The 27,112-nt window shown below is 38.3% G+C and overlaps 2 protein-coding genes and 3 long non-coding RNA genes across 29 annotated transcripts in view; 2 read left to right on the top strand and 3 right to left on the bottom strand.

Annotated features, from left to right (window-relative positions):
- LOC139354934 (uncharacterized) overlaps positions 1 to 13,287 on the top strand; it is a 154,053-nt gene extending 140,766 nt beyond the window's left edge. Inside the window, exon 2 of the long non-coding RNA XR_011605759.1 lies at positions 12,181 to 13,287. This is a non-coding gene — a long non-coding RNA (uncharacterized lncRNA). The remainder of the gene's footprint in view (positions 1 to 12,180) is intronic.
- Positions 1 to 27,112, bottom strand: part of Nipped-A (Transcription-associated protein Nipped-A) — a 509,451-nt gene that overhangs the window by 403,329 nt on the left and 79,010 nt on the right. For all 24 annotated transcript variants that reach the window (XR_011605753.1, XR_011605752.1, XR_011605754.1 and 21 more), the window contains one exon: positions 21,357 to 21,447. Coding sequence is in view for 21 of the 24 variants with exons in the window: in XM_070999199.1 (XP_070855300.1) it covers positions 21,357 to 21,447 (91 nt within the window). In the remaining 3 variants the exon portion in view is untranslated. The remainder of the gene's footprint in view (positions 1 to 21,356; positions 21,448 to 27,112) is intronic.
- Positions 4,573 to 5,805, top strand: LOC139354892 (uncharacterized). The gene is made up of 4 exons (XM_070999148.1): positions 4,573 to 4,596; positions 5,096 to 5,298; positions 5,359 to 5,486; positions 5,547 to 5,805. Exons 1-4 carry the CDS (start codon positions 4,573 to 4,575, stop codon positions 5,768 to 5,770), a joined length of 579 nt encoding a protein of 192 aa, XP_070855249.1. The 3' UTR covers positions 5,771 to 5,805.
- On the bottom strand, positions 6,516 to 21,333 carry LOC139354932 (uncharacterized). Its single transcript, XR_011605756.1, has 3 exons — positions 18,899 to 21,333; positions 6,716 to 6,979; positions 6,516 to 6,656 (listed from the first exon to the last, which is right to left on the bottom strand). It is a non-coding gene; the product is annotated as an uncharacterized lncRNA (long non-coding RNA).
- LOC139354933 (uncharacterized) lies at positions 9,052 to 12,151 on the bottom strand. 2 transcript variants are annotated; one of them, XR_011605757.1, is made up of 3 exons: positions 11,371 to 12,151; positions 11,240 to 11,310; positions 9,052 to 11,185 (listed from the first exon to the last, which is right to left on the bottom strand). It is a non-coding gene; the product is annotated as an uncharacterized lncRNA (long non-coding RNA). The 2 variants fall into 2 exon arrangements; XR_011605758.1 differs by having other exon boundaries at positions 9,052 to 11,171; positions 11,371 to 12,142.

Genomic DNA, 27,112 nt, shown 5'->3' with positions numbered 1-27,112 from the left:
GGGTCGGAAACGCTTCCTTCTGCCTGTTACATACTTTCCGACGAATCAAGTATTCCCTTTTACTCTACGAGTAACGAGTATAACAAACACAAGCGAGAGCCGTAGCACATGAAAAAATAGCATGTGCTCTGCTCTCATCTCGCTATCAATTTTTTGCTACCGTTACTGCTACACAGAGCACAGAACTTCATTTTCTGCTATCGCTATTGCTACAGTTTCTCAAGCGTCAAAACTACGAGCAGAGCAGAGCATATTCTTTCTCGTTGTTCTGCTATGGCTCTGCTACGGCTCTTGTCAAAAAGAGAGCGATAGCAATAGCATAGCAATATTTGTATTCATCTCGCTGCTACGGAGTAGTAATTGCAAATACTGTATTCAGTTGCAGCGTGCCAAGATCGTATAATACATTTACGTTTTAAAGGTTGATATCAGAGGTGATTTTGTTTCATAATTTATTACAGAAATCTTTGTTGTGGCACGGAGTTGATTTTACAACCAGATGCGGGGGCATATTAGTCCCCAAGTCCTGAAAAAGTACGTGGGACGAGGTGATTTTGTTTCATAATTTATTACAGAAATCTTTGTTGTGGCACGGAGTTGATTTTACAACCAGATGCGGGGGCATATTAGTCCCCAAGTCCTGAAAAAGTACGTGGGACGAGGGAAAGACGTCCTTCGTTCAGGCACCATTTTGCCGCTCTAAGACGTAGCCAGGAAGACAATAATAATTCGTACAGTTCGTCAGTTGTCAGTCCGCACTGACCCATAAGCTTAGCTGTCACTTTACTTCAGTTCTGGAATCAGATCTGAGTGACATGTCAGTAGGCAACAGTCGGGCAAGAAAGATAAGCAGATATTCGTAGATTTACATCTCTTTCTTTGTCAGAATTCGGGAAAGGTCAAAACAAAACGAAATATGCGTAAAGCAGTGAGCAGTTTGTATACCCTTGCAGCTATAATTATTAAATTTAAAAATACAAAAATTGATATTCCCAATAATGTAAGATAATATATATAAAAAAACCGAAGCTATAATTATATACAGCTATATGATATAGTTGTCCGATTCTGATAAAATTAAATTAGAAATTCAGACCTTATTAAAAAATGTTATTTACAAGCGTAGGAGGTTATATTTTAAAAAACACCGAAGCTATAATTTGTTTCATATTATTTTCCCACCAATTTTCCGATCGTTCCTATGGCAGCTATATGATATAGTCGTCCGATTTTGATAAAATTAAATTCGAAATTCAGAACTAATTAAAAAATGTTATTACCAAGCGTAGGAGGTTATATGTTAAAAAACACCGAAGCTATAATTTGTTTTATATTTTTTTCCACCAATTTTCCGATCGATCCTATGGCAGCTATATGATATAGTCGTCCGATTTCGATAAAATTTAATTCGAAATTCAAAACTAATTAAAAAATGTCATTTCCAAGCTTAGGAGGTTATATGTTAAAAACAAGGAAGAACGCTATAGTCGAGTACCTCGTCTATCAGATACCCGTTACTCAGCTAAATGGAGATATGCAAGCAGCAAAGCGAGATTAAAATGCGCCACCTATCGGCGGTATACAGATTTAAGCGTTATGGGCGTTAGAGTGGGCGTGGCAAATTTTTTTTTTGGACCAATCGATAGGTATTGTCGAGACCAATACATTTCAGTTAAAATTTTTTATCTAGCATAACAATTTTGGGCGTCACAGGTTTTCGCGGTTTGTGGGAGTTAGAGTGGGCGTGGCAAATTTCTTTTTGGATCAATCGATAGGTATCAACGAGACCAATACATTTCAGTTAAAATTTTTTATCTAGCATGAAAACTGTGGGCGTCACAGGTTTTCGCGGTTTGTGGGCGTTAAAGTGGGCGTGGCAAACTTTTTTTTGGGTCAATCGATAGGTATTGATGAGAACAATACATTTCAGTTAAAATTTTTATTCTAGCATCAAAACTGTAGGAGCCACAGTTTTGGGCGGTTTGTGGGCGTTAGAGTGGGCGTGGCACTGTGCTGAAACAAACTTGCGCTGCGTAAGAAGCTCAGGAATCTGCACGCCAAATCTCAATAGCCAAGCTCCCATAGTTTCCGAGATCTCAGCGTTCATCCGGACGGACAGACAGACGGACAGACGGACAGACGGACATGGCTAGATCGACTCGGCTAGTGATCCTGATCAAGAATATATATACTTTGTGGGGTCGGAAACGCTTCCTTCTGCCTGTTACATACTTTCCGACGAATCTTGTATACCCTTTTACTCTACGAGTAACGGGTATAAAAATCGAATTTTTGAACCCATTTCATAGAGTGCCCCCCTTAATCAGGGAACGCATCAAACACCACTTTCACCAAAGGTTTGCCACTTATTACTTGCAGGCCACTTCTATCAAAGTGCAGTCAGGTAATGGCTGCCGCTGTCTACTGCGCGCCTCGCTTTCATGGACTCATGGGTTCATGGATTTGTACAACTACTTGAAGATCGCTTCATAGCTGCAGGGAACTATAATTCCAAGCACACGCACTGGGGATCTCGCCTCGTGACTCCCAAAGAATGTCAATTATATAATGCAATCATAAAACCGAGCAACAAGTTAGACTATGATTCCCCTTGCAGCCCCACATACTGGCAGGCAGACCCCAGAAAAGTCCCAGACTTTATTGATTTTACGGTGACAAAAAACATTCCACGCAATATATTAAGCGCCAACGCGCTTTCGGACCTCTCCTCAGACACTCGCCAGAACTTATAACTCTTCTTCAAAACCCAGAAACTAAAGATAACCTCCACAGGCTTTAACCAACTGGTTAAAATATAAAAAGTAAGTAAGTTCCCACATTGAACTAACCCCGCTGTTTAACATCAAAGCGGACATTGACTGCTCTACCGATGCTCTTGAAGAAGTACTCTCAACACCACAAGGGAGGGACGTGCAAATAAGCTACTTCAAAACTAATCAGCAAATTGAACGGCTTGTCCACCATCAAAACAACGTCTTAAGGAAGCCACTCGCACACTAAACCGATCCTTGAAGCAAGACTCAGAACTGAGGTACAATGAAAAACATACTCTGTGGAGCGCTCACCCAAATCAGAGCTCTGCAATTGAAACACTCCGATAAGAAATTCATCATGTAGCTGGGTCGACGAAGATAGAGCCGAAACATTTGCTTCACATCTCCGAAGCGTCTTGCAATCGAATCCTGCCACTGGTCCACTTGGCCACAAATCGAATCTGAAACTATTGCCCTATTAACATTGTTTCAGCCAAAGGAGAACGCGAAAGTCATCGGGGAACTGAAACCGAAAAAGGCCCCAGGCGGTGACCTAATAACTTCAAAAGTGATAATAGAACTTCCAAACTTCAAGAAAGAAAATGAAAAAATCTATTATCATAATGACACCGAAGCCCGAAAAAGACCACACAATTCCGTCATCCTTCAGACCAATAAGTTTATAATCGTGTCTGTCTAAGTTGTTCGAAAAATGTCTGGCGCTGTCGTCCGCTCTCCCTCTCCATCTCTCCCCTAAGTCTTCGCTTCGCTCTGAAGCGCTTAAGTTATGTTAGGCTTAACTAGTTCTTACTTTCAAGTGTACCAATAAACACCTATGCACGGCGCCTAAAAAAGACCATTCCATTATTTGTGCCCGACAATATTCCAGTTTCCTAATTGCTGGTAGGGAAAGAGACTCTCGATTGTTCCATATAGGAATCAGTTAATTGTGTTTCCCCTGAAACCACGTCTGCAGAGTTTCCATGGCAAAGCATTACAGTAGAAGAAATAGGATATCTTCATTTTAAATATCTGCTCCTCTTGAAGTATTTCATTTACTAAATTCCAAAAGTTTTTGGTTTAATGATGAATTAAAAATTTATTCCATTAAAAATTTGTTCCAAACAGACGGAGAGCTAATAATAGGCCTTCCACGTTAGTACCTGCGCCAAAAAACTGAAAAGTTGCTTTTAATAAAAACATTCTAGCTTTTACTGACACTTCGCTGAAACCGGAGATATCTGATTCAAAAGTTCTGTTCAACAATTTTAATTTTAAAACGGCTGATTGCCGTTACCTCTAGTCTAAAGTCGGAGAGAATATACTCTCTTAATCCTAACAACATTGAATTTGTTTGTTTCTTTGCAATTTTCATCTATTTTTCTAACCTGTTCTTATATTCCACCTGGACTATTTGTCTGCAAAAAAATCTGTTCAATCTCATCTTTGATGCCTTACAGTTACTGAATTGATAAAAATTCCCCGTTTTCAAAGTTTTCCGAGTTGAAGCTCACAATAGTAAGGTAAATCTGTGTGTAAATAAAATAAAATAATAACAAAATTTAATTTATTCCTAATCAATTTCATACCCTTCAAAGTAACTCGCTCCCGGTAAAATAAACCCAATTTTTTTTCCAATCTTCGAAACATGCCCAATAGTCCCTTTCTGGTATAGCTATCTCCTGACTCGATTCGAAACGCGTTCTAAGCAGGGGTTTCTTGAGTTTTGGGAATAACCAGAAGTCACACGGAGTCAAGTCAAGCGGTGGTTGCTGAACGATATGATTGAATTGACGAAATGGTCACAATAAACAAGTGCAGTGTGAGACGGTGCATTATCGGGATGCAAAAACCAAGGGTTGTTGGCCTAAAATTCTGGAGTTTTTAGACGAAATGATTCATGCAAACTACGCATAGCGCTCAAATAATCAGGGTATTCCCTGCTGAATTGCTGAATTGTTGAAAATTCAACAGAAAATTTCAGCAATTAAGGGAACGACCCTTATAGGGTCTTCCCACAGAGATCCATCCACCATCTACCATCCGTTGAACGGATGGTCCATAAGGTTTTGCCGTTCCGAAAATTTCCCAGTTAGTTAGTTCCCCATCCAATTTTAACTGACTACTTTATGCGACAGTTAGGCGATAATTTTGGATGGAAACCCTAAACTCTTCTTCTTGAAAGTGGAAAGTGGAACATTCACTACAAAAACGTAAACAATGATGACGGGAAACTTTTGAAAATGGAAGGCGACAAAGCAATAGGTATGAACATAAATGCTCTTTATATTTGTAATAATTCATTGCTTTTAATTTTACAGTCAATAATACGCGAACTGCCGGTGGCAAAGCAGATGGAGGTCCTGCTCATCGACATTTGGCAGGAGAACATCGAGGAGTTGCGCGGAGCCAGAAAAAATGTCCATATATACATGGAGATGGCCCAGACCCTAATGGAAGCTGGGTTTGATGTGTCCTGCAAGGACGTCCGAACGAAAATAGAGAACCTGACCAAAAAGTACAGGTAACTTATATGCGCGCAACAACATATTGGAAATCCACTCAACTATACTTTTCCTTGCAGGCAGGAAAAAAATAAAATGGGGCCAAGCGGTGGCGCTCCTTCCTCGTGGCAGCATTATGAGTTGGTCCACTCGTTTTTAGGCGCATACCGCATCCACAATATGGAGCAGAACACCTTGGAGAACGAGAGTATGTCCCCACACTTATATTTTCGGTTTAAAATTATTTTAAAAAATCTATTTATTGCAGATACTAGGGAATACTTTGTGGAGCTCTTGGATGTCGGCCCAGATGACAGGGAAGCCTCTACCTGCAGCGGCAGTCAGGACCATAAGTCGGAGCTTGTAGAGATTGCTCGAGAAAGACTGGAGGAGCAAAGGGGGCAGACAGAAATATTGTCGAGAATGGCAGACAGCCAGGCAAAATTCCAACCTGATTTGTTGGAGCTTTTAAGAAAATCAACTAATTCCTAATAAATTTATAATTTATAATAAATAGACCAAAATGAAATGTGATATTATAATTAAATAAAAAAACAAACAGATTTATATTTTATGAACTTTATTTGTTACCATTTAGACAATATTGGGAAATAGCTGCTCTTATTTTTTCTGCAGGTTGGCTAAAATCTGCAGACATATTAGTCCGATTTGGTTGTTCGCCTAGGTCATTTGCAGCCTGTTGCCAAGTTTCATTTATAGCGCTGTTGTGCTCATTTAAAATGTTGTGCAAAATGCAGCAGGCTAGAATAACTGCATTATTATTCTTGTAGTGGCTGTCAAGACCTTTCCCAATAAACCGAAATCTTGCCTTTAAATGGCCAAATGCATTTTCTACCACTCGCCTAGCTTTAGACAGATTATAGTTAAAATTTCGCTGTTCTTCGGATGCAGTTGTGGAAAATGGGTACGGCTTCATCAGCGTTTGGGAAAATCTAAAGGCAGAGTCCCCAATAAGCAGCACCGGAACTTGAACGCCACAAATTTCCCTTGTTATTTCGTGAAGAAACGAAGAAGACACAATTTTCCTTGCCAGGCTCGACTTTTGAAATATAGTGGAGTAGTTGCAGCGCCCAGCAGAGCCGATGTTTACATAGGTAAATCTGTATCTGTAGTAAATTTAAAATACAATGCGTTTAGAACATTGTTGAGCTCTTAGAAGAACGCAGTTTACCTGTAATCCACGAGAGCGAATAATACTATTGAGTACCAGCCTTTGTAGTTGTGGTGATCGACTGCCGCAAAACACCAAGTCGGTCCACCAAAAACGAAAAGGTCCTCTTCTCCATACGAAAGCTCTCTTTGAAGAACTCGTCCTTGTTTTCCGGTATGTCCTTCTCCAAAATGTCCCGTATCGCTTCTGTTTAATATAATTCGCACTCTTAAATCGTATTTTTAATACATTTTAAGAGCACGTACCAGCATCCACACCCTTCGTGGCATTTGCTCTTTTGCAGAAAAAATGCTTTCGTACAGATCCAATTCGTCGTCATTCCACTCCTCTGAATTGGCTGCCAATAAAAGCTGATTCAACTTAAGATTTTGCTGTTGTACAGCAGCCAAAATAATTGGTAAATTGTTCATTTTGGTCTGGCAAAATCCACTTTAACAATTTTTGCTTGTGTTTTTATTAGTCACAGCTGAACTGACAGCTGTTGTCGGATGGTAGATGGTGGATGTGCCCTGTGGGAATCGGAGTTTCACATTTGTCAAAAATCCCAACCGTTTCTAACGAATGGACTGTATGGGAAGGGGGTATTAAAGTTCCCTGTTGAATTTTCAATTTGTTGTCTGTTGTTTGTCAGATTGTCAAAATGTCAGGCTGTGCTTACCAAAGATTATGTTTAAAATTAAGGAAAATGCCGAGAATAAGCCAAAAAACTTAACTATTAGAACTGCTAACAGGCAGCATCCTATCAGATATCCTTTTATTGCATATTTTATACGCTTACAATTCCTCCATGTTTACAAGTGACCAGAGTTCCTCTAACTTTTAGTCGAGAACAGCGACAACTCTGGTTTTCAGCAATTCAACAAAATTTTCAACAGCCCCGAGGCTGTTGAATTGCTGAAATTTCAGACAGTTGACTTTGTATGGAACAGCTGATTAACAGCTGATCAAAATTCAACAATTCAGCAATTCAACAGTTTAGGGAATACCCAGAATATTTCTTACTTGCCGTTTTTCCGGGTGGATGGAATTCATAGTAAACGAAAATCGAAAAAAAACTATCATCATGACCTTGATATTGGAACGACTTTTGTGAGGAGATAAATTCCTCTGCACAAATAAAGTGAGTAACAACTGTACGGAGGCCCGCCAGTTGCTGAATTCGCAGCGAATTCGCGTAGTAACGGCATTGCGGGAAAAGAGAGTTTGGAGAGAAGATGCGGAGAGAGGAAAACAGCAGTATGAGGAGCGAGGCGGCGAGAGACGAGATAGCGCAGACGTGCCGTGAGCGAAGGAACAACGGTACATCGACGAACTTTGGACTCTAGTGTGGTGCGGTGCGCAGAGTGCGAAAGGTCGTAAAACTGCGGACTTGTACACTGGTGTGGTGCCGTGCGCACAGAGCAGGAAGAAGTCGAAGATTAAAGGTACCAGGAGACCTATATAAGCGGGACCCGAGTGAACAACATCAAGCAAGTCAAAGTCAAGAAAACAGTCGTGACTGTCAGCAAGAAGCAAGATCGCTACGTCGAGACGTTCGGGACAGCATAAATCTCCGAATTGTGACACAGGTAGCTCAGGTCCTTAGGTGCAAATACACGGCTAAGTTGAAGGAGACTCGGTCCACTGTTGCGAGGACTGCTTTAGCTACGTCGGACGGTTGAGCAGGCGGATCTCCAACGTATCCTGTCGATCCTGGCGTGGAGTTGATTGGCTATAGCGCCCAACGGTTGTCTAGAAAGCGCAGCCGTTACCTACCTTGAGTCCAAAATCGGAGGCGTATGCCGCCGATCCTGACGTGGAGTCGATAGGTTGAAGAGCCCGATGGTTGTCTGGAAAGCGCAGCCATTGGCTACCTTGAGTTTGGTACAGAGGCGATTTGCACGGACTGCTGGCGTAAGCCGGACGGTTGCCAGGAGCTTCAAAGGCAACTGAGTGAGAGTCTGGAGGGACCGACCGGGACAGAGCAAGGGACAGGCGGCTGCGGCTGGCAGGGCGGTTGTTTTGAAAGCTCAACGCCTGTTCACCCTAGTCTGAGCACGGTGACGCTTCCCTAAGCCCCAACATTCTTCTTCGATTTCTCTTACAAGTGACAGCAAAAGTATCCGGAGCAGCGGAGGCCACGCAAGAAGCACCATCACAAGGTAAGTAAACTTTTTAACCCAGAGCCGTGAATAAACCTTTATTCTAAATTGTTATTACTGTTAACTGGGCGGTCACGTTTTCTATAAATTTGGTAGGACGAACGAGCAAATCTAAAAAAAATAAGTTCGTTACACTTTAAAGTGCTCTTTTTTGTCTGACCTCGCCGTTAGCACGATATTCGCTTGATTGGTATGTTGTTTTAGGGTCGTAAGGATAAATTCAAGTCTACCCTGCAAGCATTTTCTATCGCGGAAGGCACTATTAAGTGACTTCGAGAAGATAAAAACGATCGTCCGCGATATCGTATTCGTATCGCGGAAGTGACTCCCGTCGGGAAGAAATGTGCCACTTCGGCGACACTTCTCGAAGTCACTTCTGCGTTACTTCTGGAAGTGTCGCCGAAGTCACTTCTGGAAGTGTCGCCGAAGTGACTCATAGAAGTGCCGCCGAAGTGGCACATTTCTTCCCGACGGGAGTCACTTCCGCGATCCGATTGCGATATCGCCGACGTAACTTCTAAAAGTGTCACCGTAGTCACTTCTGGAAGTTACTCCGAGGTGACTTTACATTTGCTTGTAGAAGACATCTAGAAGAGTCTTTCCCAATTGGAAAAACTTGAATAAAAACATATTTTTTTATACTTTCAATATTTTGCATTTATTATTTGTATAAGGGCTTTGTCCGCTTGTATACACGGAACAATGTTATTTAGGTCCAGCTCCGTCGACATAAGAAATTTATTAATAACCATTTCTAAAGGAAACAGAAACAAAAATTTTTTTCTGTTCAGTAAAAGTAAAAATAAACTAGAAGACATTACCTTTTACAATGAAATATGTTGAGAATCGTTGGATCCGCAGTTACACGCCAAGTAATGTCCATAGCTAGCTTGTCCGTAAATAGCTTTAAATAATCGTACAGCTCACGATAAGCACTTAATTTTGCACCCTTTGTTAAGGGGGATATTTAAATATGATAAGCAATTAATAACATTTAGAAAAAAACAAAGCAATATTTTTAAAACGCACAAAATTGATACAAAACCGCACTGTACACAGACAAATCGCGCAACGAAATGTCGCTCGGGCGAAAAATAATAGCGTGGGTCAAAGGGAAGACCAAAAAATTTTCAGAAAAAAAGGGGTAACGGAAAATTACCACGACCTCTTTTTATGGCTTGTTTTTTTTCCATTAATTTTGTTTTTGTAAAATGTGTACTATCGTCTTTCTGTCACGCAAAAGTGTCTCCGAAGTTACTTCTTCGCGATCCCGACCCTTTTTGTTTTTGTAAAATGTGTACTATCGCCTTTCTATCGTCCAGAAGTGACTTAGAAGTGACTTCTACGCGTTATATGTAAATTTTGTTTTTGTAAAATGTGTTCTATCGCCGTTTTATCGCGTAGAAGTGTCTCAGAAGTTACTTCTTCGCGATCGCGACCCTTTTTGTTTTTGTAAAATGTGTACTATCGTCTTTCTATCGTCCAGAAGTGACTTAGAAGTTACTTCTACGCGACACATGTATATTTTGTTTTTGTAAAATGTGTACTATCGTCTTTCTATCGCGCAGAAGTTACTAAGAAGTGACTCCTGGACGACAGGCGATAGAAATATCGCCCTTTTGCTTGCAGGGTAATCTCCCGTAATCTTGGATTTGAGCTGATAGTCAGAAAGCATTGTTTCACACACATCAACGCGACGACTTATTTGCAAGAAATTTACCGCTCTCGGTCGAAAAAACGGAAAATGCTGTCTTGATCGTTTGGTAAACACAAGCGAAAATATATTACTGACAATTACATTGGCCTGAAATTTAGCCCTGATGTCATTAGCAGTCCTGCCAATTCGTGGAAAAAAGAACTAGCTTGGAATGATAAGCCCGCGAAGTTTAAATTCACCTTACTTGTTTGCCACAGTAAAAGTTTGCATCTTATCTTGTTTTATAATTTTATTATTAGAACTTATTTTTAGAAGTTTCGATCAATTTTATAAGTGACGTTCTTACTTTTGGTTTTGGCTAAACGAAAATGTTCAGTTTTATCAATCATTATCACTTATTAATTGATTTTATGCTAATAAACAAAATGCATTTCAACACTCGCTCACATTCCAGAATTTTTGTAATTTTATCGAGCCAAAAAAAACTAAGCAGGTAGCCTGAGTCCTTTTCAGAATTAGCACTCACATTGACGTTTGAGAAAACCAAATATATTTAGCAAGGACTTTATCTGTCCGAAAAATATTAGCCAATGTAAGCAACAGCGTCTTCAGAAGTTTTCCCTGCTTCGATCGGACGGTACTTCGGCAAATAAAGATAGTGAGGTAGCTAACAAATTTGCTGATACTTTGGAAAACTGCGTTTCTTGCGAAGATTGCTCTGCGACGAGATGCGGTATGGTCCAGGACATGTTCAACGAGTTCGAAACTTTAGTGGCGAGATGGAATATTGCCGCTAGTCCTACCATGTCTCAGCGTGCTACCTTTGTATTAAACAGGTTCAACAGTTATCACCTTACTCTGGACGGGACTCCAGTTATAAACTCTGCTGCAGGCTTGGGCTTACTGTGGACAGAAGTCTTTAAATTTTTAATAAACATAATCAACGCCGTTTTCTATACAAAAAACATTACCAAATTTGGAGATTGCTATCAGTAACACTGCCACCCCTTTCAGAACTAACCAGAACAACGAAAAAAGATGACTTAAAAGATTGCACATATCAGACAATTGAAAACTTAAACGGCCCGCAATACACACTTACCACGCCTGACTTATATAAACAGGCATCAGCCCTGTAGGAGAGGTCTACGAAGGAACAAAAATCATTGCACTACAGTGGTGCGACATCCCCAGTGACATAATTCAGGCAATTGTGGTGCTCATCTATGGCTTCAGTGCAATACATATTATAGTGTATAAGGGCGACTCCAATGACGTAAAACTGCCTGCTGGACTAGGAACAAATAAATACAAGTTTATGCTTGAACCCAAAAACGGTAAAATCCGAAACTGCATATTGGCCAAACGGCATCTTATTTTACTTATGCTTCGTAATAAAAGTAGCTGAGATAATTCAGCGGTAAGTCTGTAGCTACAGCCTGGCGCCATTAGGCTGCTATCGGCCTACATGGCCTTTGAGAAGCACGCGCTGGGCAGAGGGCTGGCAAAAGAATGTAAAAAACTTAAGACAGGTTTGTTAATAGGCTGCAACGCCAATGCCAATCACTCTCAATGGGGCTGCCCAAATACCAACGACAGACGTTAGTTTCTCTTTAAATTTATTTTAAATTCAAATCTGTTCATTTTAGTGAAAAGTTTCTGAACCTACGTCTAGGCACTTTTTTTTCTTCTAAAAATGGGTCATCCTCCAAAAAGCAATGCCGGGTTACAAATAGTTGAAACCCGTATAAATCAGCAGGATCAGATGAAATAAAACCTGCAAATATTTAGCAGGCAGGAAAACTAGCCATTATCTGGCTGGGACAAATCTTTCGCAACATATTGGCAGTGGGAGATTTACCAACCTCATGGCGAGAGGCGAAAGTGGTCTTCATTTCCAAAACAGGAAAAGTGTTGGGGTAATTACCTGGTAAGGGTTATACCGATTAAGGATTATGGGGCTCGAAAGACCGACTTCTAGCCCACACAAGCCACTGTCGTTGTAGTCGTCGAAAGATTCGTTTGAAGAAAACACCTGTTATATGCTGATCACTTATTTTTGGATCTTTTGCAATATATTTGAGCTTTTGCGCTCGTCAACTCGTGTACTTCAAGAATTTTATATGCAAGTGGCGTCTCTTTTTGCCGACTAGAGTGACCGTCTTTCATTCGGTGATACATACGAGATTTCGATAACAGTTTAGTATTTTTCTTACATAACACAATGACATAACATCAACATATCAAATTCAAATTAATATAATGCATCAACATCCTCCTCCCAAGTATTGGAGTCGTGGAAAATTAAGTATAGACGACGGCAATACTTAGAGTTTACAATGTATCTGTTCTTACATCTAGTTTAATTATTTTTACAGCAGGTCTCTTATAAATATGGTCTTTAATTTTTACATCAACAATTCTCACACGCCCATCATTTGATGGATACGTTTTGACAATTATGCCTTTTGGCCAAACATTTCTAGGAAGGTCGGATTCCATTATCAAAACTACATCACCTTCTTTTAAAACATTACTGTCTTTTGTCCATTTACGACTACATAGTAAAAATTGTCTATATTCTTTTTTCCATTTCAACCAAAAAATGTCTGCAAGTCTTTGTGACGATTTCCACATATTTAACAGTCTCAAATCATTATCATTGGTGTTAGTGTAAAAGGATTCGCGATAATTAGAACCAATTAACAAGTCATTTGGCGTTAATGGTTCCGACATGGAGTCTGAAGGAACAATCAAAAGTGGTCTACTGTTAATCATAAACTCGATCTCACAAAACAAAGTTTTCAAAGTGTACTCTCTAGGATATCTCTCTTTTAGTAGAACTCCTAAATATTTCTTGACTGACTGTATGAGCCTCTCCCAAGCTCCTCCCATGTGAGGGGACAATGGCGGGTTAAAGTACCAAGTGCAACCTTTCGTGGTTAAAAACTGAGTAAACTTGTCATTTGGCCACTGTTCTATGATTTCTTTTATGTCCTTGTCAGCGCGTCTGAAATTGGTTCCGTTGTCTGAATATAATTCTGTCGGAAATCCTCGCCTACAACCAAATTGTCTAAATACATGCATAAACGCATTGCAGGATAGGTCTTCAGCAATCTCAAGATGAACTGCTCGTGTTGTCATGCATGTGAAAATAACACCGTAACGCTTTACATGGCTTCTATTTTGTGTAACTTCTATAGGCCCAAAATAATCAATACCTACTTTCAAAAAGGCTCTTTCGGTTGGCTTTATACGGCAACTTGGAAGCTGACCCATTAGAGGTGGTTGCGGCCTGGCTTTTTTGTTTTTACATTGCTGACAATTTCGAATGATGTTCTTTACTGTACTTCTACATTTTGTAATCCAAAACCTTTGGCGGATGTTGGCAATTACAGTTTCGGTTCCCATATGACAATTTTCGACGTGATAGTACTGAACGAGTAATTTAGTGATTGGATGATCTCTGCTTAAGATAATCGGATTTTTAGAGTCGATACTCATCTCCTCTTCACTTAAATTATTTAGTCTGCCTCTGAGTCTTAACAGATTATCGATAGAGAAAAATAGGGGTAGACTATGCAGACTGCTTGAAGTTGATACAGGTTCATTACATTTAAGTTTTCCAATTTCCTGATAATAACTGTCTTGTTGTATGCTAAGAAAGATTAATTTTTCCGCTTTGAAAAGTTCTGTGGCTGTTAGCTCATTATTGATAGATATTCTCAAATTTGGTCTTAGCTTTGTCAAGTATCTCAAAACCCAGGCTGTTGTTCTTAAGAATCTCATCCAATTGGAGAACCTTGAGACGTCCGGTAATATAAATGACTGCTTTTGAATGGTAGTGAGATTTACGAACTCTTTATCGCTAGCATCAGAACTGTCTGGTCTTAGAGGGATTTTACCTAATGGCCACTGATCTTGATTTTTTCTAAGGAATGGCGGTCCCGTCAGCCATAACTCATTTGATGAGAAGTCAAAGGATGAGATCTTTGTTGCTTTATCAGCGGGGTTCAGTTTTGAGGGTACATGTCGCCATTCACTTGAATTTGTCAATTCTTGTATCTCTCCCAAACGCTGAGCCACAAAAGTCTTGAACCTTTTGCTGCTCGTTTTCAGCCAGTATAAGACTATCTCGGAATCTGTCCACATGAAAGTTGAGTCTATTCTGAGATTGAGCGTTTCTTTAATAGCTTTGCTTAGCCTAGCTCCTAGTAAGGTTCCTTGAAGCTCTAGTCTAGGAATTGACATTGGTTTAAGTGGCGCTACTCGCGACTTAGCTGAAATCAGGGTGGTTTCTATTTGGCTGTTACACTGGAAGCGTAGGTACGCGCAAGATGCGTATGCGTATTTTGATGCGTCGCAAAATATATGTAACTGAACATTACAATGACTTATGCTAAGTGTAGTCAACTGCCTTGGAATGTAAAAATCGTTTATTTTATTTAAGCTGTTACACAATGCCTTCCATATTTGAAATTGATCGTCTGTAATGTAGTCGTCCCAATGGATTCCGCTATCCCAAATGGCTTGTAGAAGGATTTTATTTGATATCAAAAGGTTTGAAAGAAACCCTAAGGGATCAAAAATGGACATAGTTATTTTTAATATTTCTCGCTTAGTTGGTCGTCTGAGATTGTTAAGAAGTTCAAAATGGGACTTAGAAAACTTTAAATTGTATGTGAATATGTCTTTTTTGTGATCCCAAATTAAACCTAGAACTCTCTCTTCGGTTAAATTCTTTTCTGTGACTTGTTTCGATGGAGTGTTGTCTGTTATCTGATTTAAAACTTCTGGAGAATTAGATATCCAATTTCGCATGTCGAATCCACCTGCCTTGTGTACATATGTTACGTCCTTAATTAATTTTACGGCTGTACTAATGTCTGGAGCTCCACCCAAATAGTCATCCATGTAATGTTTTGTTATTATGTCCTTACAGGCTTGGTCATAGTCATTTTGAAAATCTAAGGCGTTTCTGTTTCTGACCTGTTGGGCGATACTTGGGCTACATTTAGCGCCAAAAAATAGAACTTGTATTTCGTACACGTCCGGTTCGGATTGTCGGTTGTCGCCTCGCCATAGGATTCTTTGTGCGCAACGGTCTGACTCCTGTACTTTTATTTGGAGAAACATCTCTTTGATATCTCCGACAAATGCAATTTTATGTTCTCGAAAATTCATTAGAACTGTTGACAATTGGCTATATAGATCTGGACCTGGCAAAAGGAAATCATTAAGACAATAACCATGGCTTTTGGAGGCTGCGTCGAAAACTATTCTAAGTTTGTCTGGCTTGTTGCTATTTAGAACTCCAAAGTGTGGCAAATAGTAGGTCAAGGGAGTGATATTAGTTTTCTCAGCAGAAGTCAATTTCCTCATATACCCATTTTGTATGTAGGAGTCAAAGGTTTGTTTATATTTTTTCCCGTACTCCGGGTTTTTGTCCATTTTTCTTTCGCATAACAACAATCTAGAGTATGCATTTTTGTAACTTTCAGGTAGTTTAATGTCGTCACTTTTCCAAAATAGACCACATTGAAATCTGTCATCGATTCGTTTGAGGGTTTTGTCAACAATTTCCAAACATCTTCTGTCGTCAAGTGATGTCGGAAAGTCATGAGGTGTTAATAACTCATTCTCAATGGACCAATAGGATTTAACCAGATTGTGTAGAATGTCCAGGTCATCGTTAGGGTTGTCGTAACCTACGCAATCAAATACATGGCATGAATAATTTCTATCTGGAATTTCTCTAATCATTCCCACTGTTCCATGTACAACCCAACCCAGCGCCGTTTTGCTAGCGACAGGTCCTTGAAATGATTGATATTTCAATTTCCTAGATACTATGATTGACCAATTGTCTTGACCAATCAAAATCTTTGGATGCGCGTTTTGGTAGGAACAAAAGGAAAAGTCTTTCAAAAACTCGTAGGTCTCAGACATGTCGCTTATTGACAGGGTTTGAAGGGGTAGATTTAAGCATGATACGGTCTTAACTTTTCGAAGAGTAAATACTTTGGAAGTCTGTTCCTTACCTCGGATACCCACACTAACTACCTTTGAGTTCGCTTGTTCATATACCTCGTTATTTGTCCACTGCATCTTTAAAGGACTAGTCGGTCCTTCTAGTTGTAGGTCAGTCGCTAGTTGTTCATCGATCAATGAAATTGTCGAGGCTTCGTCAAGTAAAGCGTATGTCTCGATTGCTTTTTGTGGACCTATTAGTGTGACTGGAATGACCTTTAGTAATACTTTGTTACAACCGAAATTAATGTTGCAGTTCATGTCGGGAATTGTCTTGTTTTGGTCATTATTACTAGGCATATCAAGGGAAGCGCTTGCTGTGTTGTCTTTGTCTTTATGCAACAAAAAATTGTGGTTAAACTTACAATTTTCTGCCCTACAAGTCTTTTTGCGTTTGCAGTCTTTCATAATGTGATTTCTACCCAGACAAGATATACATAACTTATTGTGAGATGTGAATTCCCAACGCTTGTCGACACTCAAGGATTTAAATTTTGGACAATCTGTTATGTGATGATCAGTAGACTTACAATAGTTACAATAGTATTTGGATTTTTCAAATGTCTTGACTGGACTTGAGACTGTTAGTGTTGTTTCTTTTGATTTATTCTGACCGAATCCGAGCAATGTCGCTGCTTTTATGGTTTGACCTAACCATTCGTGAAATAGTATAATCTTCGGATCGTCAGACTTTATTTTTTGAAAATGTTTTATGAATGAGATTCTTTGAGAAACCTGAATTTTTTCTAGAATTTCCTCAAACAGCAAATTGTTACGAATCTGATCAATATCATTGAAGGACAGTAAAGTTTGAATGAGATTTGTAATCATATCATAAAAAGTGATGAGTCTGTCATATTTATCCTCTTTGATTACAGGAAAAGCTCGAATTTTATCTATCATCATTTTCACGACATGACTACAGTCTCCGAATCGATTTCTTAATATGTCAATTATCTCATTTACATTTTGTGGCACTAATAGAAGTGACTGTACACATTCTTTGGCTCGACCTGTCAGTGCTTTTCGCAAGCGATTGATGTTTTCGTAGTCGGTGAATTTACACACTTGAGAACTGTTCTCATACTCGGCAATAAAAATTGGCCATTCTAAATGGTCACCACTGAATAAGGGAAGTTCCTGTTTAATTGTTTGCCTAGCCATAAAACTAACAATGGCATTTGAATTGATGTCATCAGGCTGATCTGTTTGCTTTCGTTGAGAAGACTTAACCCACTCACGTGTCCTGGTGCCGTTGTTGTACTCATCGCCGATGTTGTCATCTTGGTCGTCTTGGCTTCTGTTGTCTTCTTCAATTTCTGTCATTTGCATCTGCATCTCCAGTTCCAACTGTTTCTCCTCGAACTCTAGCTGCATCCGTTTAGCTTTCAGCTCTTGTTGCTTCTGTAGATGCTCCATTTGAAGTTGAAGTTTTTGGGCTTTAACGGATCGTTGAGATTGGTGGCTCCGGTTAGACTGTGCTTCTTCGTCCCACCTTTCTGGAACTTTCTGCGTTGATGCTGCCCCTCGCATAACCGTTGCCATTGAAATCTCCAGTAGATTCGCCGCAGAGGTGCCTGGTCGCGGCGTGTCCTCTATTTCCCTGGGCGTGTTGTCGTCATTCTTCTGCTTCTTGAGACGTGTCTTAGGCATCTTTTTGAGGTTGTGTTTGTCCAGTTCCAAATTTTACAGGTACACACACACTAGTCGTCGTCAATGTATGTGTGAAGACTGTTCTGTGCATGTCCGAGATCACGCTCGGTAATACATACACTTGCAAATTTTGGCTGATGAAATTGCGCTCTAGTTTCGCGTAATCCATGTGCCGTTCAGGAGGCTAAGAAGGACCATTTGTTGGGGTAATTACCTGGTAAGGGTTATACCGATTAAGGATTATGGGGCTCGAAAGACCATTTGTTGGGGTAATTACCTGGTAAGGGTTATACCGATTAAGGATTATGGGGCTCGAAAGACCGACTTCTAGCCCACACAAGCCACTGTCGTTGTAGTCGTCGAAAGATTCGTTTGAAGAAAACACCTGTTATATGCTGATCACTTATTTTTGGATCTTTTGCAATATATTTGAGCTTTTGCGCTCGTCAACTCGTGTACTTCAAGAATTTTATATGCAAGTGGCGTCTCTTTTTGCCGACTAGAGTGACCGTCTTTCATTCGGTGATACATACGAGATTTCGATAACAGTTTAGTATTTTTCTTACATAACACAATGACATAACATCAACATATCAAATTCAAATTAATATAATGCATCAACAAAAAGCTTCTCACACTACGGCAAGGGACAACACACATTTCAGAGGCACAACATGCATACACACAAAAGGTAAGTCAGCCGAGTCGCCATTACGCTCAGTGGTAAGTAACATCGAGAAATCACTTATCGTTTAGGAGAATGCATTGGTCCTGGACATAGAAATCTTTTACCATATTTCCCATATACATATATACATATATATATATATATATATATATTATATATTTATGTATTTATATATTTATATATTATATATAATATATATATATATATTTAAATGTCTTCACCATAAGTGTGTTATAAAAAAAAACTTTATTTAATTTACTTTTACACTGGTTACAATATTTTGGAAGAACACCGACTTGCTGTTGACAAATCTCAAACTGAACTCACTCTCTAACTCCTACTTAATTTACGATCATAACTCGGTTTTGAGCTTTAGAGCTTTTTGTGAGTGGGACTTATTGCTATTGGGTGATTCTCTCAATTTGGACTTTGGACTCCAGACTTGAGTCCCGAAATCTGAGTATCCTGATTTGTGGAAACGTGTCGATAGTCTGAACAGCGGCTCGTTCTAATTGTTTAGTCTATAAACTGTGGTTTTTTGTTTCATGAAAATTTCCTCTGGCTTGCTTATAGTTTGGTTATTTTCCATTGGGTTGATGACAATTAAATTTGGGTTCTTATTTCTTAGAGGGTGTCTCGAGGGTGACTGCATAATGTGTGCATGTATGTGTGGGTGTGTGGACATGTAAATTGGAGTATGTGGTGCTATGGATATGTCAGTATATATGTATATATTATATATTTATATTCCATATTTTGCTGATTATCTGAATGGTGACATCCCCGCTGGGAAGCACATTTCAGATTAGACTTGTAAGTGAAGGCATCCCTCAAGAAGGTGATTCTCTCCCCTTCTGAGGAACATCGCAGTTGTTGTAGGGTAGTGGCTTACGCAGACGAGGTCGCTATCACATTCATCAATGAGCATCCACAAACGTTCTGCGATCTTATGACCCTTAAATTGTGTAGGTTGCCAGAAAAAGATCTTACAACTTTAAAAAATGTCAATACTCTGAAGATTTCGTGACAAGCACTTCATCAAGATTACAAATCATTAAACATGAATTTATTCTAAAACGTAAGCCGCATGAGCAATGCCTCAACTTTTCCGGTTACTTAGTTTTATAATTAGGCGCACAATATTAATAGTATTACATTAATTTTTAAAAAATGTTATATAAAATAGTTAATTAAGCTGTTAGTATATACATTTACACAGCGAAAGGCTTCTTTGTGTATAAGTGTAACTCTCCGAATTGCCATAAAATAAAGCGCTGAAGGCGATTTTGAATCATCCTAGTCTTTTCTTAGCAGGCATGGAGATGACGAAATCGGCAGCTGTTCAACTGAGGAACACTGGGACAATGGAAAACCAACTCATTTGGTCATGCAAGGATTCTTCAGCACGACAATATGATCCCAGAAAAAGCGGATATGAGAATAATCTGTTACAACACTAATAATACTTGCTGTTTATTTTAAAACATTTATTTAACGGACAAATTAAAAAGGCATTTTTTAAAACAAAGAAAATGTTCTGAATATGTGCTGAGTTCTAGACCATTATGTTTATTACACCCGTTACTTGTAGAGTAAAAGGGTATACTAAATTTTCGAAAAGTATATAACAGGTAGAAGAAATCATTTCCGACCACATAAAGTACATATATTCTTCATCAGGATCAATAGCCGAGTCAATCTAGCCATATCCGATTGTCCGTCTGTCTGTCCGTCCGGATGAACGCTGAGATCTCGGACACTACAAAAGCTTGAAAGTTGGGATTTGGTATGTACATTCCTGAGCTTCTTGCGCAGCGCAAGTTGGCGCCCATAATTTTCATGGTAGATAAAAAAATTTAACTGAAATGTATTAGTCTCGTCAATACCTATCGATTGATCCAAAAAACGTTTGCACGCGGGTATGTGGCGCATTTCAATCTTGCATTGCTGCTGGCATACCTCCATTTCCTTTTGGTCCCTTTAGCTGAGTAACGGGTATCTGATAGTCGAGGTACTCGACAATAGCGTTCTTCCTTGTTTTTTTCGTTACGGTCCTGGTATATTTTTTTCATATTTGAAAAACATTTCTTTTGAAACTTTTTGAAAAATCCTTTAGATATGCGATTAAAGAGCTAGAAAAGGATAAAAGGCTAAAAACGCTTCATCAAAATCGGACAGCTTCGAACCTACAGATTGAATTGCAGTTTATGGTTGGAAAACTATAAAAGTATTTAACAACAATCGATAAGTTGTCCCCATTCCACCAATTCTTATAGATACATAACTATTGTTTATAGTAACCTGTTAAGTTGCCTGACTGAGAATACGCTTTTAACAGCGCCCAAACTAATACCCAAGATTTAATGTTTAATGGTATATTTATATTTAACTGTTTCGTAAAGCTCTGAGAGTAACGGTTCTTTTATTCGGCTAGTTGTAGAGAAAAATAACCTTTCACAGGAATTATTGATTTCGGCGGCAACATAGCCCTTATATTAAAGTATTTCGTAAAAAAAAACTATTTCGTTGGTCAAATCGCCAATCCAACGGGGCCAACCCATTTAATTATTATATGAGTCAATTTGACCCAAGTTTTTGTGTGTGTAGAGAAGAATAAAAGAAAAGAACGAACGACTAGTATGACATTCAGGACTCATTCCATTGAAACGTTTTTAAATCTTTTTTAAAACGTTTTTAAAAATAATAACACGAATTACCTGAAATATTCGGACAATATACGCCAAAAATGACAATGTCTTAATTTGTGCACCCATGAAATCTACAAAAATTTCTTTCTGTGGTGAGTTCCTGCAAAGAGAAATAGAATACGAATTAGACATTAGACAATAACCAACATATAAAACTCTTTTAAAGGGCTATTTTATTATTAATTTTCAAAAAATAAAAGCTAATAAGCCCCTATTCTAATGTTATTACCATATATTTTTTTGCATTTTTCAAATAATTCGGGTTTTTTATTTTCACAATGGTTTGCAAAAGGTGTTTTGACATCACTATCGTTGCATTACAGAAAATATCACTGTGTACGACAGTCCACGTAGTGACGAAGCGCACCAGGAGGGTGTGCGAAGGCGACTACTATCTATACACGAAGAAATGAAAATCTACTGTAATCGGCCGCTTGATAAATACCCTTAAATGGTAAATACCCTTAACATATGAAAAAAAATTTTAGGCATCAACGGCGCTATTTCTTGAAATTATGGTAAAGCGCCTTAAAAACAAGGCGAAGTGCCCTAAAAATTAAAACAAATTTTTATAAAAAATTGTGCTTGGACATGTTTACTGGTTTATCGGCAAACATTATCTGCGGTCCTTTTTTTCGGAATATTTGACTTAGTGCCCTTTTTTATACCCTTGCAGGGGGTATATTGATTTCAGTCAGAAGTTTGCAACGCAGTGAATGAGACGTTTCCGACCCCATAAAGTATATATATTCTTGATCAGCATGACTAGACGAGTCGATCTAGCCATGTCCGTCTGTCCGTCCGTTTCTACGCAAACTAGTCTCTCAGTTTTAAAGCTATCGGGCTGAAACTTTCCCAAAAGTCTTATATCTTTTGCAGGTAGTATATAAGTCAGAACCAGCCGGATCGGACAACTATATCTTATAGTTCCCATAGGAATAATCGGAAAAAAAAATTAAAAAAATATATATTTTTGGTGTTTTTTTTTTTTAGCATATAACCTCCTAAGCTTGGAAATAACATTTTGTAATTAGTTTTGAATTTTGAATTAAATTTTATCGAAATCGGACGACTATATCATATAGCTGCCATAGGAACGATCGGAAAATTGGTAAGAAAATAATATGAAACAAATTATATCTTCGGTGTTTTCTGACATATTATCTTATACTATTGGGAAAATCATTTCTTGTGTTTTTAAATTTAATAAATATAAATCAAGGGTATATTAACTTCGGCTTGCCGAAGTTAACTTCCTTTCTTGTTTTACTATAAGTTGAGAGGGTAAGGAGAAGACAAGGTTATTATTCGTCCGCTCATTGTATGTTGCTAAACCTCCTAATTAGAATCATAAGAACTGAAAGTAGCCATTAAACAGGATCAGGGAAGTGTAAAAACATAGATATCAAACAACTTCCTTTTTGAGAAAACTCATCGTGGACGCTGCGAGAATCGAACTCACGACCGCTGTCGAGAACACTACCGCTGCACCACAGACACATCGCGCTAGGCGAAGCGCAAAAGGGTTCATATCTCTATTTGTTCTAAGAACAAATTCTCAATATAGTTCTAAGAAATATTCACACTAGTTACAAGAAATTATTTTTTATTTTACCCAATTAGACTAATTACATTAAAAATCTGTTATTTTAAGGTAATATACTAGTTTTTTTATTAGTTATTTTGACGTGTTCTAAAATTTTTTTGCCTTTGCACATAAAATTGTTTAAGAAATCAATTCTAAAAACTTGAACAAAATATAAAAATAAATGTTGACTCTTCGTGGGCTCGAACTCACGCCGATTAGATGAGTTTAAAAGTTCAACGCGTTAGACCGCTAAAGCCACCGATTTTCGAATTTCAAGGGCGATTTTCTAGTTTCCAAAGCGATTTTGGATGATTTTTTGTTCTACGAAATAAGGCTATTTGCCCTACATATGAGAAAATATTAAAAGCACATACTCTGAAAAATTTACCCTAAATTATAGAAATAACTGGCATTTTAGAAAAATTAACCCAAACACATATTTTCTGTGGATATTTTTCTTAATGTTAGGGCGATTTCATGTTTAGGGCGATTTTTCTAGTATCTAGAAAAATAATTTTATGAGTGTACTTTTCACACAGCATGTGTTGATCTCCCGGAGGATGCTATTAGATTATTAACAAATGATCGCTGTGTTGTGAGTAATAATTCATACTCCAAAATCGATGAAGTAATGGAAGAACTTCATGACCTAAAGAGACTATACATGGATTTAAACTCAAAGTTTCTAAAGGCTTTTCCCAATTCTACCAATGTCAGTCAGCGTAAAAAAGTGGTGAAACCATTGGCTCCAGCTTCTTCAATTGGTCGTCAAGCCAACCATGCAGACCTGATACCCCACGCACCAGTTTCTTCTGCCGCCAGGAACCATGCAAAGAATCACAGGAACAAAAGGGCAATAGTTGGTCAAGCTCCTAGTTGTGAACTACTTGAAGTTGTGCCGAGCAATAAATTCCTTCATATTGGTAGAGCGCACGTAAGATCTGATTCTGTGTGCGAATATGTTGCAAATAAGCTAGGTGTGGATACCGCCACCATAATTCGCGCTATTCGGAGTTGTGCGCTCATCACCGTCAAACAAACAACAACGTCAGCTGGTGCTGTCGTTGTCTGTTTTGCGCGACATTCGTCAAACGCTGAACGATGAGGCGCTCTCATCATATTCCATCACGCTTCTCCCTCTAAGCGCGCTCTTTGGGGATGTGCATGCATCACAATCAAATCCCCTTGCAAGCAAAAAGGCGATATTTCTATCGCCTGTCGTCCAGAAGTCACTTCTTAGTAACTTCTGCGCGATAGAAAGACGATAGATAGACGATAGTACACATTTTACAAAAACTGAAGTCACTTCTGAGTCACTTCTGCGCGATAGAAGGGCGATAAAACACATTTTACAAAAACAAAAAGGATCGCGATCGCGAAGAAGTAACTTCTGAGACACTTCCGGACGATAGGAAGACGATAATACACATTTTACAAAGACAAAATTATTGGGAAGAAAAATTGTCTTCTAAATGACTTCAAGATGTTGAAAAGAAGATAGAAAGGAATTTCAAAAACATGTATTTTGTTTTTGTAATTTGTTGTCTATTTTCTTGTCGTCCAGTCTGCATCTCAGCAGGTACAGTGCTCGACCAAAATAGAACAGTAAAGACTTTCTTAAGGAACCAATTGTTTATATTATAGATAATGTTTAAAATAATAATAAGGTACCTTTATTTTATATATTAATATATGATTAAAATAATAATAATAAGATTGATATATTTTTTATATAATTATATGTTCAAGTATTTATTTATTTTAACTATACCTTAGATTTCAATTTAAACAAATTAAATAATGTTAAAAAAAAAGGAATAAAATATTTTTTTAAACAAATTAAAATTAAATAAAATACTTAATCCGATAGCTTCAGTGAACTTAAGTTTTTCGGCGAACGCCCCCGTTATTTAAAGGTTCACTGAACAGATTGTTCTATATTTAAAAAAACAACGATCACCCGTAAAAGGAGGTCGCGACAATTTGCCGTTATCCCTTTATTTCTGAACATTCTTCGGTTCTCCCTTTATTTTCCGCCCAAGCGTCACTTCGTTTCGCGAATTGTTTGTGGTCACTGCGGCTGTGTATAAAATTTGTGTTTACAAAATATTGCTTTGTTTGTTTATTTGCTTTGATTTTAAAATGTCCCTACAAACAAAGGCTGCTAAATTGCGTGCTAAGCGTGATTATTTTCAGCTATTTACGAGACTGAGGAATCAACAAATGTTGCCAGCTCATCTAAAATAATATCCTTAGATGTTTGTGAAGAAACAAAAGAGTGTAATAATGTGCCTGCTATTGTTGATGCTAATACACCTAAGGAAGTAGATGTTGCTATACCTGACGAAGTCAGTATTTTTTTTTATTTCATAAAAAGAAAGTAGATATGTATATCTCATATATATTTTTTTTTAACAAATACTTATGTATGTTTTATAATAAGGAACAAAAAGATTTTTATAAATCACGTGTGGACTTAAAGAATTAATTTTTAGTTTTTTCCTTGGAAAAAATAATAGAAACAAAACGTTGAAACTTCAAAAACATCATTTTTTTAAGCCATAATGGCTCATCATCTAATATTTAGTAGTATTCCCTTTACATTGCAATACTGCAAGGCATCGGCGAGGCATAGAGTGTACAAGATTGGCACAAGTTGAAGGAGAAATGGCGTACCACTCGCTTTGAACTTTCTGCCACAATGCTTCCTTATTTGGCGCTTTGAAGTTTCCAATTCGTCTTTTAAGGTGTCCCCATAAATGCTCAATCGGATTTATATCCGGCGATTGAGCTGGCCAGTCCATTACAGATATTTTTTGGTCCTGGAACCATTTTTGTAAAATTTTTGCTTTTTGCTTTGGGTCATTGTCTTGCATGAACTCCCATTTAAGCGGCATTTCCTCATCGGCATATGGAAGCATTGTGCTCTCAAGTATCCTACGGTAGTCCTCAGCAAACATCCTTTCCTTAATCCAAAATATAGGACCAACTCCAGAAGATGAAAAGCATCCCCATAGCATTATATTCCCTCCACCATGCTTAACAGTCTTAATCGTATGCTTAGGATCGAAAACAGTGTTCTTTGGGTGTCTCACATATATTTTCCCATCTGATCCACACATATTTATTTTAGTTTCATCGGACCAGAGAACATTGTTCCAGTTTTGGCGGTTCTGGTGTCGTTTTGCAAAAATCAGTCTATTTTTCATATTTTTTTGGCTCAGAGATGGAACCTTCCTGGCTGAACATGCTCTCAGATCTTGTTCAATTAACCTGTTTCTAATTGTCCGAGCTGTAACTGCTGCCCCTAAGGTATTTTTGAGTTCCTTGGCTGTAAGGAATGGGTCCTTTTTTACTGTTCGAGCCAAAATGTCGTCAAACCTTTTGGTTGTGGCTCGCTTTCTACCTCGGTTCTCCTTTTTATCGATGTAATGAACAGCGGAAAACACTTTTTTCTTTGAGCAATTCATTAGTTCAGCTATTTCAGTCATTGATTTGCCTTCATCACTCAGTTTTTTTATTATCTGCCTTTCTGGAGCCGTGCAGTGCACTCCTCGACCCATTCTGAGCCTAGAAGTCGTAATTATAAACGGATTTTCACCATGTTCGAAACTTTTTGTTAAACTTACCTTAAAGTACTAAAACTAAACCAAAAAGTTCGATATACAAAGAGTCTAAGCCGAAATTTCGGTTGAAATAAGTAGTGTTTCTATTTTTTTTTCCAGGCCAAACATGTGCTTGCCCTCAAAAATTATGCACACAGCACATAATAACGGCGAATGGGGCTCAAGGTGTAACACAAAATAAAGAACAGTTATCAGTGCTTCACATGTTATTGGTATGAAGCCCAGAACTTTCGTACTTACTTTGCTATTTAATAAGAAGTGCAGAAGTGAAAATCGTTTCTATTATTTTTTCCACCAGTGTAGGTTAAATAATCCACGAATTCCTTTGGGGAATGGTCAAACATCTCTTAGCACTCAAAAGTTTTATAATGCTATCAAGAGTTAAAAATTCAAAAAAATAAAATTCCAAGTAGCTCCTGCAGCAGAAACGGCTCGACATAAAAATCCAAAAAATATAAAATCGGAAATAATTCGAAGGCGCTTGCTAAGTATAAACTTGTACAATAGGCGATTTTCTTCTGTCCTTTTTCTGTTTTAAATTTGTATACCCT

The sequence above is a fragment of the Drosophila suzukii genome, unplaced genomic scaffold (genome assembly GCF_043229965.1).
Source record: "Drosophila suzukii unplaced genomic scaffold, CBGP_Dsuzu_IsoJpt1.0 scf_4, whole genome shotgun sequence".
Classification (NCBI taxonomy): Eukaryota; Metazoa; Arthropoda; class Insecta; order Diptera; family Drosophilidae; genus Drosophila; species Drosophila suzukii.
The sequence above is the reverse complement of the archived record's forward strand: the minus strand, read 5'-3'. Positions and strand labels throughout refer to the sequence as shown.

What these genes read in the sequence shown, in the direction of transcription:
- LOC139354892 (XM_070999148.1), top strand. Translation starts at nt 4,573, where the DNA reads ATGGTCACAATAAACAAGTGCAGT. An exon ending in AACCTGACCAAAAAGTACAG is followed by an intron (nt 5,299 to 5,358) that starts GTAACTTATATG and finishes TTTTCCTTGCAG; the next exon opens with GCAGGAAAAAAATAAAATGG. An exon ending in GAACACCTTGGAGAACGAGA is followed by an intron (nt 5,487 to 5,546) that starts GTATGTCCCCAC and finishes TATTTATTGCAG; the next exon opens with ATACTAGGGAATACTTTGTG.